We start from the raw sequence: 15,830 nt of genomic DNA, 5'->3' as shown, positions 1-15,830 counted from the left end.
TGTTTGCTCTTATGAATTGGATTGCTTTTCGTCAGATTCATACCGGCGGACACAATAAATTTCTTTCAAGAAAAAGAAGATGTAACAAGGAAAACTTACCGGATTGCAGATGGCATAAACTTTATGCAGGATACTGACTTCTCATTACGTCTGCAGCTGCTATACTGCTCGTTCATAAACTATGAGTGAACGGTCAAACCATGTCAGCATTCTTCGCAATATCTTTGGCATCTAACTCGGCGGAGCTTTTAAGGTTCCCAGATCACTAATAAATTGCCCAGTAGGTCAGACTACTAAAATTCGAAGACAACATGGAAAAATAAATCAAATTGTTCAAAGGATTCATTGCATTACATGATATCATTTTAATAAACTTTAGTAAATTGCTTAGACACTCTGCCTCTACCTATTCCAACATATATGAATATGGTTACAGTATTTGTAATAAATGCATATGCAGGGCAAATATTCATATATGTATATATATTTGGATAACAGGACAGACAGAAATTCAAATAGTGTAAAGAAGAGAAAGCATTATACTCTTGGAAAGAAAAAGTTAATGACCACTTTCTCTTTAGCTTATTTTAGATATGTAAATATAATTTTATTTGTATGAGGATTAGATAAGATCATATCCATATCCCCATCCATGAATTTTCAAGAAGCAAAAAGACATTCCTTACATGGTACATTTTAGATATACATTTGCACACCAATTAACTTGGATATGACATAAGAGTTTGATAAACGTTTTCTAACATAATTTCACACCTATTCGCTAAAGCATAAATAAATAAATTTAGTTAAGATAGTCTGAATGTATTTAAAGAAGACTTGATGATACAAAAAAGATAAAGGAAGATCTGTATAAACTTTCTTAGAAATGATGAAAAGATATGTATTTGCTCTTAATTTGACTATATTGTCCTACATAAGTTTAATGATGAGAAAAAAAATCTATGGATGTAAATTTAAATAGTTGAGACATTATGACTTGTTACTTTTACCATACATCACATAGTGTCTCCATATCAACGAAGGCCAGATGCCATATTTCACAAAGGAAACAGCTTTATGGCTTTGGTTTGTCTCCTTTAGTTGTTCTCTAAAAACAGTAAAAGTATGGACACCAAAGCTTTAAAAGTTGCAAAAGGAAAAGCACAAGTTATTAATCCGTCATTCATCTTCCTGTCTTCAATCTCTTTTTCCCTGTGTCAGCAGAAGGGAACCGGCTACAGTGGGCCATAGGTTAATCCACTCCTACTTTGGAAGTGTCATAGTACGCGGCAATTAGGCCTTGTCAACACAAATGGGTCTGGAAAACATAATACTGACTTATCACAGATGAAAATGGAACCTCTAAATTAAAGGCACCCTTAACCACGTCTGCAGTTATCACGACGCATTTATCTATGTTCATAGTACCATAGTACCCCCAATGAAAGGCTTCTCGGTGCTGCCCTCCTCCAACACTTGGAAAGAGACTCACAGGTGGCCACTACCTATTAAAGCAATTTAACTGGAAGCCAATTGAGATTTTATATCTCAGGTTAATTATAGATTATTTTCTGTAATTAGTTATTTTTAATATTTTAATATTTATATTTTTAAAAATTATATTGAGATCCATATACTTATGAAAGTAAAACATTTAATTTTATTTCTCCTCAAGTCATTAATTCTACTAACGAAAATACTTCCTATGCACAGTGGTAAATCCTACAATATTTTCATCAGTCCAATATAATTTTTGAAAGCATAAAGATCGAAAATACTAAAAGGACCTAAATATAGAAGTAATATGTAATTAGCTCTCTATCTCTGTTATAAATTTGGATGATTGACTAACATAATAAATTAAGATACGGACAACAATATATTTTCTTTTATAGAACTTAGCTTTTAAAGTAACAAATCATTCAAAAAAAGATTAAATTTATATCTAAATATTGGTTGGTTGTGATGTATAAGATTCATATATCAAAGATTGAAAATTCGAAACTTTATCCAACGTATTTTTGAAGATAAATCACATAATATATCTTTTAAGAAATATTCTATTGGACAGTTAAGCCATCATATATTAAACATGGTATCAACTTAAGCTTTTGGAATGGTGTCGTAGTAGAAGATCCTATTCTCTACTCCATCTCAACGTGATCTTTCCAAATAAATCACCACCATCAATTCAAGCGACCATATACATAAAATGCCTCTCCCTTTACTATTGATCAAATGAAACCCAGCTTCTTGTTGGTTATACATCAAGATCCACAAAAGTGGAACTATATAAGATATGCTTCCAAACATTATTTACAAAGTTTTTGAAGCAAGACTCATTCAGGTGCCATTATTTCCTGTATATTAACTCTGAGTTCTTGCTAATCGCAGGGAGGCTTGACCATCTCAAGTTCTAAGAAGACATTCCTAAAAATTTCCATATGGAACTGGCCCTGAGCCAGGGACATGGAACTTGACCCAATCTAGGGCTTATGACTGGCAGAATGCCTTCACAAGGCTTGGTCCAAGTATGAAGAACAACAAGAAGGGTCAACATCATTGTGATTCCCGTTTCCATTATTCTATTTGATTTTGTTTTATTGTCACTTATTTCACAACAATTTACATGCCGAAGCACTAAAGATCAACTATAAACTGCAAAAAGTAATCAAATTCAAATGCTGAAGAGGAACTGCAATCTGAATGTGAAAGCACATTTAAATTTGTCAAGAATCTTCTATTTCTTACTTCAATATGCACAAAAACGACAAGAAGACATACCGAAATGGGAAGTTTTGGCATACCAATGTCCGACCTTGCTTGATTGCCTTCTCTCTCTTATTATCAACCACCTTGGTTGCGTTCCACTATGGTTCTTTGTTGGCAGTTTAATCTCATGTAGAAAAAGGATGAACTATACTTCTTTCATCCCATGGTAATGAAACGAGAGTAAATCCACTCGCCAGATGCTCAAGCAGAAGCACATCATCGTACTGAAGCAAGATGTCCAGAACCGACAGTAGACTAACTCGCTTTGGTACGAAAAGGGAACGAAAATGGGATTTGGGTCGATAAGAACGGGAGGCTAACCTGGTGGATAGGGTTCCTGCTCGGTCGCCCCGAAATCCATGTGAGGGCAGAGCGGCTGCGGCGTGCTTCGAAGGCCGGACGAAGAACGAGACGCCGGGTTTGGGTCGTAATCGGGGAAGAAGGAGAAGACAGAGTAACTGCTGCGATCGCAAACTCATGGTTCGATGATGTGCCGTTGCTGCTAGTCGTTAATTACAGAGGCATATTTGTGAAATTTTATGTTATATATATATATATATATATATATATATATATATATATATATATATATAACATAAAATTTCACAAATATATATATATATATATATATATATATATATATATATATATATATATATATATATATATATAACCCCTCGTAGGCTCGTACTACAGCATTAAAACAAGGGTATCAAATATCGTGGGTTTGCCTTTAATTAATGGTTTTCAGCTTTCTATATAATTTTTATTCCCTCAAGTATTGTGGGTGTGGATCATTTCTTCCAGCGTCATACTAATTTTTTATTATAATTTTAATTTTATTAAATATTTAAAAAATATTCAGATTGATTAATGCATTATTAAACAAGTGATGAATCTTAAATTCAAATCTACATGCTAACGTTATGTATATTATTTAACATAATAAAAATATATTTTTTAAAATTTATCATTTAATGTAAAAATAATATATTTTAATTTCTAAAAATTAAAAAAACATGTCAGGTGTGGTATCTTGTGACTTGAGAGGCACAAATCCTATACTATTATGTTTGTAAATAATCCCTACAACTTTTAATCATGGTAGGCTAATTGCACGAATATTGAAGCAGCACGGACGTCGAGCTCGTGTGGAAATGAATGTAACGCACGGTGGAGGCATGTCGGTTGGTGTGCACATGCATCGATCATGGTCTCCCGGCTCCCGCTATCCTCTCTGTCCATCAGCTCAACGGCAGAAACGTAGTCTTAGCCCACACCTCCGCTCCATCGCCAATCGCGCGACTTCAATCAAGCCATTTCTCTTCACGTCTTTTCCTATCGTTCGTTACCTTTCTTCTTCATCTCGATCCTAAAATTATCAGGAACCGTCTGACTTCTCTTCTTCAACCTCTTCTCGATCTCTGGATCTGGAACAGACACCAATGGAACAGAACAGAGCGTGGTGAAAGGGGCTGAGCGAAACAGAGGAAGGAACGAATCCATGGACAATCCATACCAGTACCCTCATCCTTACGGCTATCAGAATCCTCCTCCCTCTGCTCTGGCCAACCCCAGCCCCTATGAAACGCCGCACCAGTCTCCCCACCCTCCCTATCTCTACACTTACAACTCCTTCCCATCCCCACCCCCTCCAAACCCGTCGCTCCAATTCACCCGCTCTGGCCCCATCCAGTATCCGCCTCCGCCGTCCTACCATCCTCCTGCCGCCCCCTTCGTCGCTCCGACGAACTACTCCTACGATCCCTACTCCTTTCCTCCACGCAATCCCCATCCCTACATCTATCCCTACACGATCCCCTACGAACCCGCCAAGTACGACGTCATCTCCGCTCAGTTACCCGTTTCCTCGTCGTCGTCGATCTATCCGATCAACAATCACCTCGCTAACGGCCGCCTCGCCGATCAAACCCTGTCCCCAGATTCGTCGCATCACCGGTCGGCGATTCACGATTACCAGCGCCAGTCCTTCTCCGGGAGCTTGTCGTCCGTTACGCCGTTCGCCACACCGCCGGCTACCCCTTCCCGTGAATCGCAGCATGGGGCGATCGTGCCGTTCGCTGGATCGCCGTCTTCGAGGGGCCGGGCGTCGCTCAAGGTGCTGCTGCTTCATGGAAGCCTCGACATCTGGGCGTACGAGGCCAAGAACCTCCCCAACATGGATTTGTTCCACAAGACGTTGGGGGACATGTTTGGCCCGCGGATAACGGGCACCATAAGCGGCAAGGTGGAGCATGTGACTTCGATAACCAGCGACCCTTACGTGACCATCAACGTGTGTGATGCGGCAATTGGCAGGACATACGTGGTGAGCAACAGCGAGAACCCCGTTTGGATGCAGCATTTCAATGTTCCGGTAGCACACCATGCGGCCGAAGTGGAGTTCTTGGTCAAGGACAGTGACGTACTCGGAGCACAGCTTATCGGTTCTGTTTCGATCCCAACGATGCAGATTTACTCTGGCGAGAAGGTGGAAGGGACTTACCCAATTCTGTGTCCTAATGGAAAGCAATGCAAACCTGGTGCTGTCTTAAGGTTGTCGATACAGTATATTCCAATGGAAAGGCTTAGCATTTACCATCATGGAGTTGGCGCCGGTCCTGACCACTGTGGCGTGCCCGGTACCTATTTCCCTCTCAGGAAAGGTGGGAAGGTCACACTTTATCAAGATGCTCATGTTCCTGATGGTTATCTCCCGGACCTGATGCTGGGAAATGGGATGTATTACGAGCATGGGAAGTGTTGGCATGACATTTGTGATTCAATAATCAATGCTCGCCGTCTGATATACATCATCGGGTGGTCAGTTTTCCACACCGTTCGTCTGGTAAGGGATTCTGGTAATTCGTCTTCTCCTATCCTAGGTGATCTCCTGAAATCAAAGTCGCAGGAAGGCGTGAGAGTGTTGCTTCTTGTATGGGACGATCCGACGTCCAGGAACATCCTGGGTTATCGAACAGTAAGGATCCTTTTTATTTCCCGTTATTGCTTTGCTTTTAGAAGAATTCCAATGCTTTATTAATGTTTGCGATTGATATCCCCAGATTAATTTGTGGACAATCTATACTCATATTGAGTACTGAAAATGATAAGGTTTTGCAGTTGATTAACATCCATATCCTTCCATACACTGGAGTATTTTATCATCGTAACTCTTGCATCTTCCTTGAGGAATTTGTCTGCAATATGCATTTGTAAGTCAGATACGTCAGGCTCTTCGATGTATCATAAATCTTATAGCTGTAGAGTTCAAAGATTGATAGGGCATTTGAACCACTTTGAAGAAATGCTACCAAGTGCTGTTATTTGTAGACTATTAACTTTTTATTACTAACTAAAAAGGGTAACTCTGTAAGTTTATAACACCAATGCAATCATCCTAATAACTTGTCCTATAATCTTTATTCTGTTTGGCAATTTAATATATTTCTACAACTACAGTTTTTGTCCTATTATGTCATCTATCTTCTCCTTGTTTTCTCACCGAATCCAACCTTTAAATATGCATATAATTTCTACATTTATTTCCTTGCCAATGAGGCTCCATCCTTGTTTGTTATCGTATTCAGTTTAATGTTGATTCATATTGATACTATTCTTTCGGTTACCAACACAATTGTTATTAATATTACATATAAAATCATGTCTCTAAATCCTTGTACAAATGTGTCTCTCTTGAGGAGTTAAATTCGTGATGGATAGAGAAAATTTCTATATGGATAACGTTAAAACTCAGCAGATCAAGAATCCTATATGGCTAGGAAAATTTATGTGGCTTGCATTTGTGAAGCTAATGTAGACATAAGCATTGGGATGACATTTTTTCTTTTCTTTTTTAAAATCTCATCTTTGTGTTTTAATCAACTGGAACTGCAATCTTATAGTCGCCAAGCATCTCATTCTGATATGTTTATAATGGAATACTATTGTCTATACTGGCTCTATAGGTAGGAAAAGTTCACCTGGTAAAAGTGATGCATGTATTATCAGCATCTTTTGCTATTGGCAGTTAACTTTTAAACAACTTTTATTATTGAATCTCTTGGGATGGCATGTCATAGAGCCTGAATCTTGTCTTGCTTTCACTAATAGTATTTGATCATTTGCTTTTAAACAACTTTTATTATTGAATCTCTTGGGATGGCATGTCATAGAGCCTGAATCTTGTCTTGCTTTCACTAATAGTATTTGATCATTTGGATTAACACATCCTCACAAGTCATATATGATACAGGATGGTGTAATGGGAACCCGTGATGAGGAAACTCGTCGTTTTTTCAAGCACTCATCAGTGCAAGTTTTGCTTTGTCCTCGTTCAGCTGGTAAAAGACACAGCTTTGTGAAACAACAGGTGATTACTGTTCAATGATCTATTTTCTTTTTCTTTGCATGTATCATCAAGTCTACTGCTGCTTTCTGTTATGCATGATTTCTGTGCAGCTCCCAAAGCATGTATGTATGCCATGCTGTTTGGCATAGGCCAAAAGTTGACCTGGCCATGGGTTAGAATAGCATGACAAGTGACTACAAGATCTGGCATGAGTCAGCTACAAATATTGTGATACAAATAATTCATAGAAGATTTATGTGAACTGTGTGTGACAAATATTGCATTTATCATACAAATTATATAGGATGAACATTGTGGTCTCTGTGAACCATAGTAAGAACTAAGAATATACTAATTTTGATTTCCCTGTATCAGGAAACGGGAACCATCTACACTCATCATCAGAAACAAGTGGTTGTGGATGCTGATGCTGGTAATAACACAAGAAAGATAATAGCTTTTGTTGGAGGCCTTGATTTATGTGGTGGGCGGTATGACGATCCAAAACACCCTTTGTTTAGGACACTACAAACGCTGCATAAGGATGACTATCACAATCCCAATTTTGTGGTAACCAATCGACATTCTTTATGTTAATTTTGTAAATTTCAATTTTCTGCTTGGTGTGCTGCTCTCATGGCTTGATTTTTTCTTGTATTATTTTGTATGATTAACAAATTTTTTTGTGAATTTATGGTATGTGGGCAGAATTCAATGTATACAAAAAAGGTGGCAGTTTAAAGAATTAAAAAAGAAAGAAAACAATTCTCTTTTGAGACTCATAGATAGTTCTAGTCATTCAATTTGTTGCAGATAGCCACAAGTCCAATAAATAATTTGTAATTCTTTTAACTAAACAATGACATGTTAATCTCAGTTATACATCATATAAGTTTCCCACCAAAATGTTGCAAAACACAGATTATTCTGTCTTTTCTAGGTTTCTTGCAGCTAAATTCCACAACACCATTTCATATGTGCATGCCCTTTTATGTGATAAAAAGTAACTTGTAGTTTGTGCTACACAAGAAATTTTAGTCAATAAGTGCATTCTAGCATTATGTCCAACAGTTCTTTATCTTATCAAGTTGTTTGTGAATTTTGATAAACCTTAAAGGATCATGGACACTCTATTTTTAAATATTAAAATGGTGTTGCAAGTTCTTTAGAATGATGATTTGCTTATCTTTCTCTCTGAAATATTGTCATTATAGAAGGTATTGTAATCATCAAAAACACAATCATAATTAGTTTGCTTTTTCTAGATGGATTGACTTGTGCTTCATGTCTGATGGGTTTCATGTTGTCAATAGCAGATAATTTCCCAAACAAGATTTCATTTGTTTTTCTGTAGTGAACTCCACCTCTATTCATATATAAAGAATTTAAATAGCTATCCTACATATAGGCTAAATTGAAACTACAACTTCCCTAAGAACATCCTAAATAAACAAGGAATCCATTTAAACAGATCTAATAGGAGTATCCTCTGTGTCAAATAATCCAACATGAAACAAAATCAAATCCTTTCTGTAGTTCAAAGTCAGATGACAATATAGTATTAGATGATGGCCTGAAAGTTTTCATATCACTTTCTCATGCAAACTAGCCAGTAAATTAGACATTTTCAAAAGCTGGAAGACACAATAAGCTCTTGATCACACTTGAAATCATGCCTCAATTGGGAGCAAGATATTTTTAACTGTAAGACTGCATTGAACATTTATAAGCTGGGTGTCCTAGTAACTTGTCAGGATATCAACTTGACCCGCAGATTTTTACGAACTCAGAAGCTATATAATATGAAACTTGTTAGTACATTGTTGATCAGGTCTGTTACAACTCAAAAAGACATCTCAGAAACAACACTAGATCTTTATGATAGCAGTGTAAAATTAGCATGCAAATCATATCAAAATAGAAGAAAAGTTAAGACACAATTTCTAAATTATGTTGCCCTGAAAGTTAAAATTAAAATTATCTAAATTGAATTTTAAGTAGACCTAACCTGCTCCTTGCTTGTAATATATATAGTTCTAGAATCTTGATTTTGTTTGTGTTTCATCGGTTTTTCATGAGTGCGCATCTTTTTTTGCAGAATCAGAAACTTTTGATTTTTTTTCCTTTTGGCCTTTTTTCCCCTCTTGTTTCTGTATTTGACCTTGCTTGATGATTTTGTCAACTATAAAATGTGAAGAATTAAATCATGCAATCTGTTTGTCATTGCTTTGTGATGACATTATAATTAAGTCGTCATAATACTCAGAATATGCTTTGTTCTAACAAACTATTTTTTAGAATTATGATGACAGTGGTCCAAGAGAACCATGGCATGATTTGCATTCTAGAATTGATGGTCCAGCTGCTTATGATGTTCTCAAAAACTTTGAGGAGCGTTGGTTAAAAGCTTCAAAGCACCATGGGATCAAAAAATTGAAGAAATCATCAGATGATGCATTGCTGCATATTGAAAGAATCCCAGATATTATAGGGGTTAATAGTTCATTGTACATGAATGATAACGATCCAGAGACTTGGCATGTTCAGGTAGAATTGTGCTAGTTCCTGAAGTTTTTAAAAGAATATTTGTTCAGGGTCATTTACAGACGTTTTCCTCACTCAAAATTTCAGATTTTCCGATCAATTGATTCGAATTCAGTGAAAGGTTTCCCAAAAGATCCAAGAGATGCCACTAATAAGGTTTCTATGTGCATAAAATATCTCCATCAATATATAAATTGTTGTTTTCAAATTTGAATAGTTACAACATGAAAGCTTTTGTACAACAGAACCTCATTTGTGGGAAGAATGTACTGATTGACATGAGTATACATAGAGCTTATGTCCATGCCATCCGAGCTGCTCAACACTTTATTTACATCGAGAATCAGTACTTCCTGGGTTCATCATTTAATTGGGATTCAAACAAGAACTTAGGTGAGCATAAACATCCAAGGTACTCAAATATTTGAACTTTTCAATTTCACATGTCATGTTTTAGGTAAAATTGTCATTTTCATCAATCGTACAATTGCAAGTTGTTCACACGTTTGCTAAGTAGGACATAATTTCTTCTGATATGAAATTCAGAGAATGTGCAGATTCTTATCTATAATTACTTTCAATTTCTTTTATAGCTTGCATCCATTTTGTGCTATGCTTTTTGCACTTAATTAATGGGATCTCTTGTGATATTTAATTTTCTCAGTAACTTTATGCATTCTACATAATTATTAAGGATTTTAGAGGTCTTTATTAATCTCAGTTGCAAACAGATTAATGAGAATGAACTATGAAGGGGACGTGATTTTTTAGTTGCAATGCTTCAAGTTATACTTGATAAACAATTAAGATATCAACTAGTGGCTCTGCTGTAGGTTTTTTAAACAAGAACACACCATTGCTGATGTCAAAGATTTTGATTTTATGATTATAATGACAGTTTATTGATTCAACTTGGTGACGGACTGCAATAGTTTTTCTTGTAATATTATTTTTGTCAGCCATGACTTTTGAAGAAACAATATGGTTTTTGCAAACGAGTCTTCAAATTATCAGTAGCTTAAGCCATGTATTAGAACTTTGAATTTTAAACATAGCCTAATATATAATGTTTCAAGTGTTAGCTTTGTGGCATTGCTTTTCAAGTTTCAGGTTCTGAATGGTGCTTACTGTTGTCATGTTGAAAAAATTGAGTCATATATCATCAAAGCTATGAAAAAAATCTATACTTGTCACACACAACAGTATATACCTTTTTTCATGAAGTACTTAGAAACATATTTGGAGTCTATAGAGAATGTTGAGCTGTATGTGAGAGATGGCTGTGACCCACATTTTTTTTAAAATGGAAATATATTGATGCAAATTAAGAAGAAAACACAGAACAAGCAGCTACATCACTAACTGACTCAAAAGAAAGGAGAAGCACAAGTTCTCCCAAAATTAGCAGCCTTATCAGCCAACCAATTGCTGTCTCTAGGAACAAATTCGATGCAGCTGATCGATGGTCTGTTACAAAACAAAACAACCTCTCTTACAAGAGACCGAAGAAACAAAGGAACTGGAAGCTTTCCTTGGACAGAATGTACCAGGTTCTGGGAATCGGTTCTGACTAGGAGCTGTGACAGATTCAGCTCCTCTGCGTTTCTTAGACCAGCTAATAGAGCTTAAGCTTCAGCCATGATAGGGCTTGAAGCGCTGCAAGGGCTGTGACCCACATTAACTACTCTGAGTTGAACACAACAGATATCTGGAGTGAGGACTGCTTGATTGCTGATTTAGCTGAAGCCAGAACAATTTATACAAGTTACATAGCTGATATAAAAAGTTTGCCTTTGACAACCCTCAGGAGTTGAGGTTTTCTCGACAAAGTTATTATTTTGATGGGGCTTCCAGGATGGAAAAGGATAATTATTTCAGTACAAGGAATACTAGCATTCAACCAGCAACAGTGGCTGAAAAGCAAGGATTGATCTGTGACAAAAAGGAAGTGTTTTTTTTGTTTTTGTTTTCTAGGATTCAATCAAGAGTAGCATTTGAGCTTTTAAGCAAACGTCGAAGTTATTAAAAATTAGCAGTCTGCCATGCAGTAGGTTGGTTAAGGTATTAGGTTGCTACGAAGCAGAGGTGGAAAGAAATCTTGAGAATGCTAAGTTCTGATGACAGCAAAAGAGATGTGGAGTCAAAGATTCTAAGATTTTACAGAGGCATAAGTGCATAAGACTATATATGGTAACATGAGTTGTTTCTGACCTTGCTTATATTGCATGAAATTTAAGAGATGGAGGTTGATGCTGAGTAGTAAAACACATGTGCATAATCCATAGTTACGAAATATGCTGAAAGCAACATGTTGGGATCAACGTGAGGAAGCATAATGCTTTTTTTTCACTGCAATAAAAATGACTGGTTTTCTCTTGATCAAAATTTGTGTTTTGTGATTTTTATATTTCTAGTAATATACTACTACACCATAGTGGCTTGTATTTTAAATTTCCAGAATTTTGTCTAGAACATGTCAATCTGTGAACAGCATATGTTTGCAGGTTGATATAGCAAAAAACTTATAATCTCTCCGTGAAATTCTGGAGTCTTAAATTAGCAAGTTTTTAAAAGGAGAAAAATAAAATAAATGCTAATAATATGAGATATTTTTTGAAAATATACTGTGGCCTTAGATGATTGGTTGAGATGATCATCATATAATGTGCAGATCTCTCCAGGATTTTGTATAAAAATCTTTGTTTCATATTTTGACTTCTGAATCATCAACCTTTGAACTTATTTATATATTCTTTTCAGATTATTTTCCAACAAATGTGACATAGGAAAAAATTGAAATATATTTCTATATTTTTAAACTTATCAGATGCTTGCATGTTTTCTAGTATGCTTGGTTTGCCTGCTCGACATTGGAATATCCGAGCTTATTTAACATGTCATGTTTCTTTGCTACCTACTTTTACATGTCCGTTTCTCGATACAATTTTACCAACTTGATTGACTTGTAAATATTTTCTATATTAATGATTATATATGTGATCTTCAGTTATATTTGCAATGGCCACTATATCCTTTATTGCAGATTTCTAAGAGTATTTTCTTGTTGTAGGTGCCAATAATCTGATACCAATTGAAATTGCCCTTAAAATTGCAAACAAAATTAAAGCAAATGAACGCTTCTCTGCATATATTGTTATTCCGATGTGGCCTGAGGGTAATCCAACTGGTGCTCCTACACAAAGAATTCTTTTTTGGCAGGTTAGCTTTATCTACCTTAATTTGGCTAATGCTTCGTAAAAGATATGAGAAGAGTTTCTTTTTGTGTTAGTGATATTATTTCGAGCATGCTTTTGGATTTTGGATTGGTTAAAGTTTTCCTTCCATGATAATAATGCTATACATATTTGTTTCTGTGATAAACAATTACCATTATGCACCAGTTTGGTAAATCCAATTTATCATTATACGAATTTGCTTATTTTCTATGGTTAATGCTTATTTATTAGCTCTTTCTTGATTCTCCATAGATATATCATGTTTCTGCCATTCTTTTAATTGATGACTTTTTATTCCTTAATTTGCTTAATGCATTTATATATTCATTCTTCTGCACATTCAGCGTTTCAATATATTCATTTATTTATTTATTTCTAAAAATTATTTTACATTCATTTATATGATTATTTATTTATTATATATATGGGTCATACAAAAATTTTTATATGATTACATATATATATATATATATATATATATATATATATATATATATATAATTATTTTTGCATAAATATTAAATATGCTAGAAGGGTAAATTTATCACATAGTATTTTTAATGAACTTTTGAAATATAATTTTACCAAATAATAATTATGTCAATGTACATTTAAAATATAGTTTTTATTTATTGATTACCAAGTAGCATTCTATAATTGTACATTTATTGAAAGGTGAAACGAAGTGATGGGTCAATTAGCCCAACATTCATGACATTTGATGTTAGAGTCAGGTTACTATCCAGTTTAATGGGCTAATTGGCTCATCATCTTCTGAACTTAAATTACTGGTCAATATATTTAAGTTAAAATTGATAATAATACATTAATCATATTCTTATAAGTTAATCTTAGTATTGTGATGTGGGATTAATCTGTTACACTATCCTATTACAACTGAATATTGTCATATTTAACTAAAAAATGCTTTGGGTTACGGTTGATACAATTTCTGTTGATTGCTGCAGAATAAAACTATGCAAATGATGTATGAGACAATATATACAGCCTTGAAGGAAGTCGGTCTCGAGAATATATATGAGCCACAAGATTATTTAAACTTCTTTTGCCTTGGTAATCGGGAAGCTTCAGATCTAAACAGTGCGATTCAGAATGCAGAAATCTCTCCTCAGGTAATTCCCTGTTTTTAAATCAGAAACTTGCAATAGATGCAATATTCTTGTTCTTCTGTTTGTAACTCTGCAAGCAGGGTTCTATTCATTTTAATGTCAGCATGAACCGATGATCAACAAAACCCTTACCAAGTTGCTGCATCGCCTGTGAAATCTTACATGTTGCTCCCACTCCCCAGTAAATTTTGTTTCTCAACTAGTAAATGACGGGAAGCATCGAGTCCTCTGCAAAGCTGACCTGGTGATGTTGGGATGCATAGAGCTCAATATTTTTCTCGTTGTTGACAGTTGATAAGTGCATGTAAGAGCATTTTTCTTGGTTGCTATAAAAGAAATAACGGTCCTGGTTTCTTCAGGCACTTGCGAAGAAGAATAGACGCTTCATGATCTACGTGCATTCAAAGGGTATGATAGTGGATGATGAATTCGTTATCATGGGATCAGCAAACATCAACCAAAGGTCGTTGGAAGGTACGAGGGATACGGAGATAGCAATGGGCGCATACCAACCCCAGCATACCTGGGCAAGAAAGCTCTCTGGTCCTCGTGGACAGGTAATGATTACAACTCGATCTATCTTGTTTCACTATGACATACCTTTGTTGACAAAATAGACATTCTCCCAATGGTCATTTGGACATTTGATTTGTCTAGAAGACCCCACAATAACTGTGTTGATTACTGAACATTATTTGCGTTCCACAGGTTCCATTTTATGGTTTTCTGCTTTTCTTTTGTGAGCATAGTTTTTTGTGATTTTTTCTTTCCAACTTCAGAGTCCTGTTCTCATCGCTAATGTTTCAGCTATGACTCATCATAGTTAAATCTTTAATACTTGTTGTGGTTCCAGATGAGGCTCTTTCTTCATTCTTGAGTTCATAAGATTCTATTTGTTGCAATTGTTTGTTTGGACTCTGATCGAGGATGGATGGATGGCTGGCGAAACATGCAGATTTTTGGTTACAGAATGTCGCTGTGGGCCGAACACATTGGAACCGTCGAGGAGTGTTTTACCTCTCCACACAGCCTCGAATGCATGAGACGGGTTCGTGACCTCGGTCTGCTGAACTGGAAACAATTTGTGGCTGATGATATTACTGAAATGAGGGGCCACCTACTCAAATACCCAGTTGATGTCGACAAGAAAGGCATGGTGAAACCTCTTCCTGGATTTGAAACATTCCCAGATATTGGTGGAAACATCTGCGGGTCATTTTTCGGCATTCAAGAAAATCTTACTATATGAAATTTTTTTCTTGATCAGTTCCAGCATCACTTCACCATCGTTATAAGCAGGAGGAGATCATGAATTTTTTTTGCATATATTTTTTAGTTGAAATATTAACCCTTTTTTTTCTCAAAAGCCCTATCCAATTTTGTCATAAATACCATAAAGTATTTGTCTTAATAAAAAAAAATCAAACCTTGTAAACTGTTTAAATTTTACTTTGTTAATTTGGGGCTTTCTTGTGGAATAATTTAGGCCTGACACAGTTTCTGTGTGCTTTCTTTTAGCACTACCTATTTAGTAGGAAGTTACTTTGATCAAACATTTCCAGATGCATGCAAAACACATGGTTTGATGAGTTTTAATGCATATGTCATTATCCTGCCTTTATCTTTATTTTGGTCTCCCTTGCACCACATATTTGCTATTAAAATTTCTGTGCTAGGATGACCCTCGATTTATTATGAACATTAGAACACCATGCGTACATGCATAATCTAGAAATACATTGCATAACTATCTCATGTTTACGCATCCATCTCCTCTCTCCTATTACAGGAAATCAA

At 35.7% G+C, this 15,830-nt stretch overlaps 1 protein-coding gene across 2 annotated transcripts; it reads left to right on the top strand.

Annotated features, from left to right (window-relative positions):
- Positions 1-4,078: 4,078 nt before the first annotated feature.
- LOC135675097 (phospholipase D gamma 1-like) lies at positions 4,079-15,397 on the top strand. 2 transcript variants are annotated; one of them, XM_065185370.1, is made up of 10 exons: positions 4,079-5,752; positions 7,028-7,144; positions 7,499-7,690; positions 9,422-9,670; positions 9,755-9,823; positions 9,913-10,060; positions 12,738-12,886; positions 13,872-14,036; positions 14,393-14,590; positions 14,989-15,397. In XM_065185370.1, exons 1-10 carry the CDS (start codon positions 4,277-4,279, stop codon positions 15,280-15,282), a joined length of 3,057 nt encoding a protein of 1,018 aa, XP_065041442.1. In that variant the 5' UTR covers positions 4,079-4,276; the 3' UTR covers positions 15,283-15,397. The 2 variants fall into 2 exon arrangements, with proteins under 2 accessions (XP_065041442.1, XP_065041440.1); XM_065185368.1 differs by having other exon boundaries at positions 7,499-7,693.
- Positions 15,398-15,830: the final 433 nt, after the last annotated feature.

The sequence above is a fragment of the Musa acuminata genome, chromosome BXJ1-5, assembly GCF_036884655.1.
Source record: "Musa acuminata AAA Group cultivar baxijiao chromosome BXJ1-5, Cavendish_Baxijiao_AAA, whole genome shotgun sequence".
In the NCBI taxonomy this organism is placed as follows: Eukaryota; Viridiplantae; Streptophyta; class Magnoliopsida; order Zingiberales; family Musaceae; genus Musa; species Musa acuminata.
Note: the sequence above shows the minus strand (reverse complement) of the source record. Positions and strands in the feature narration are given on the sequence as shown.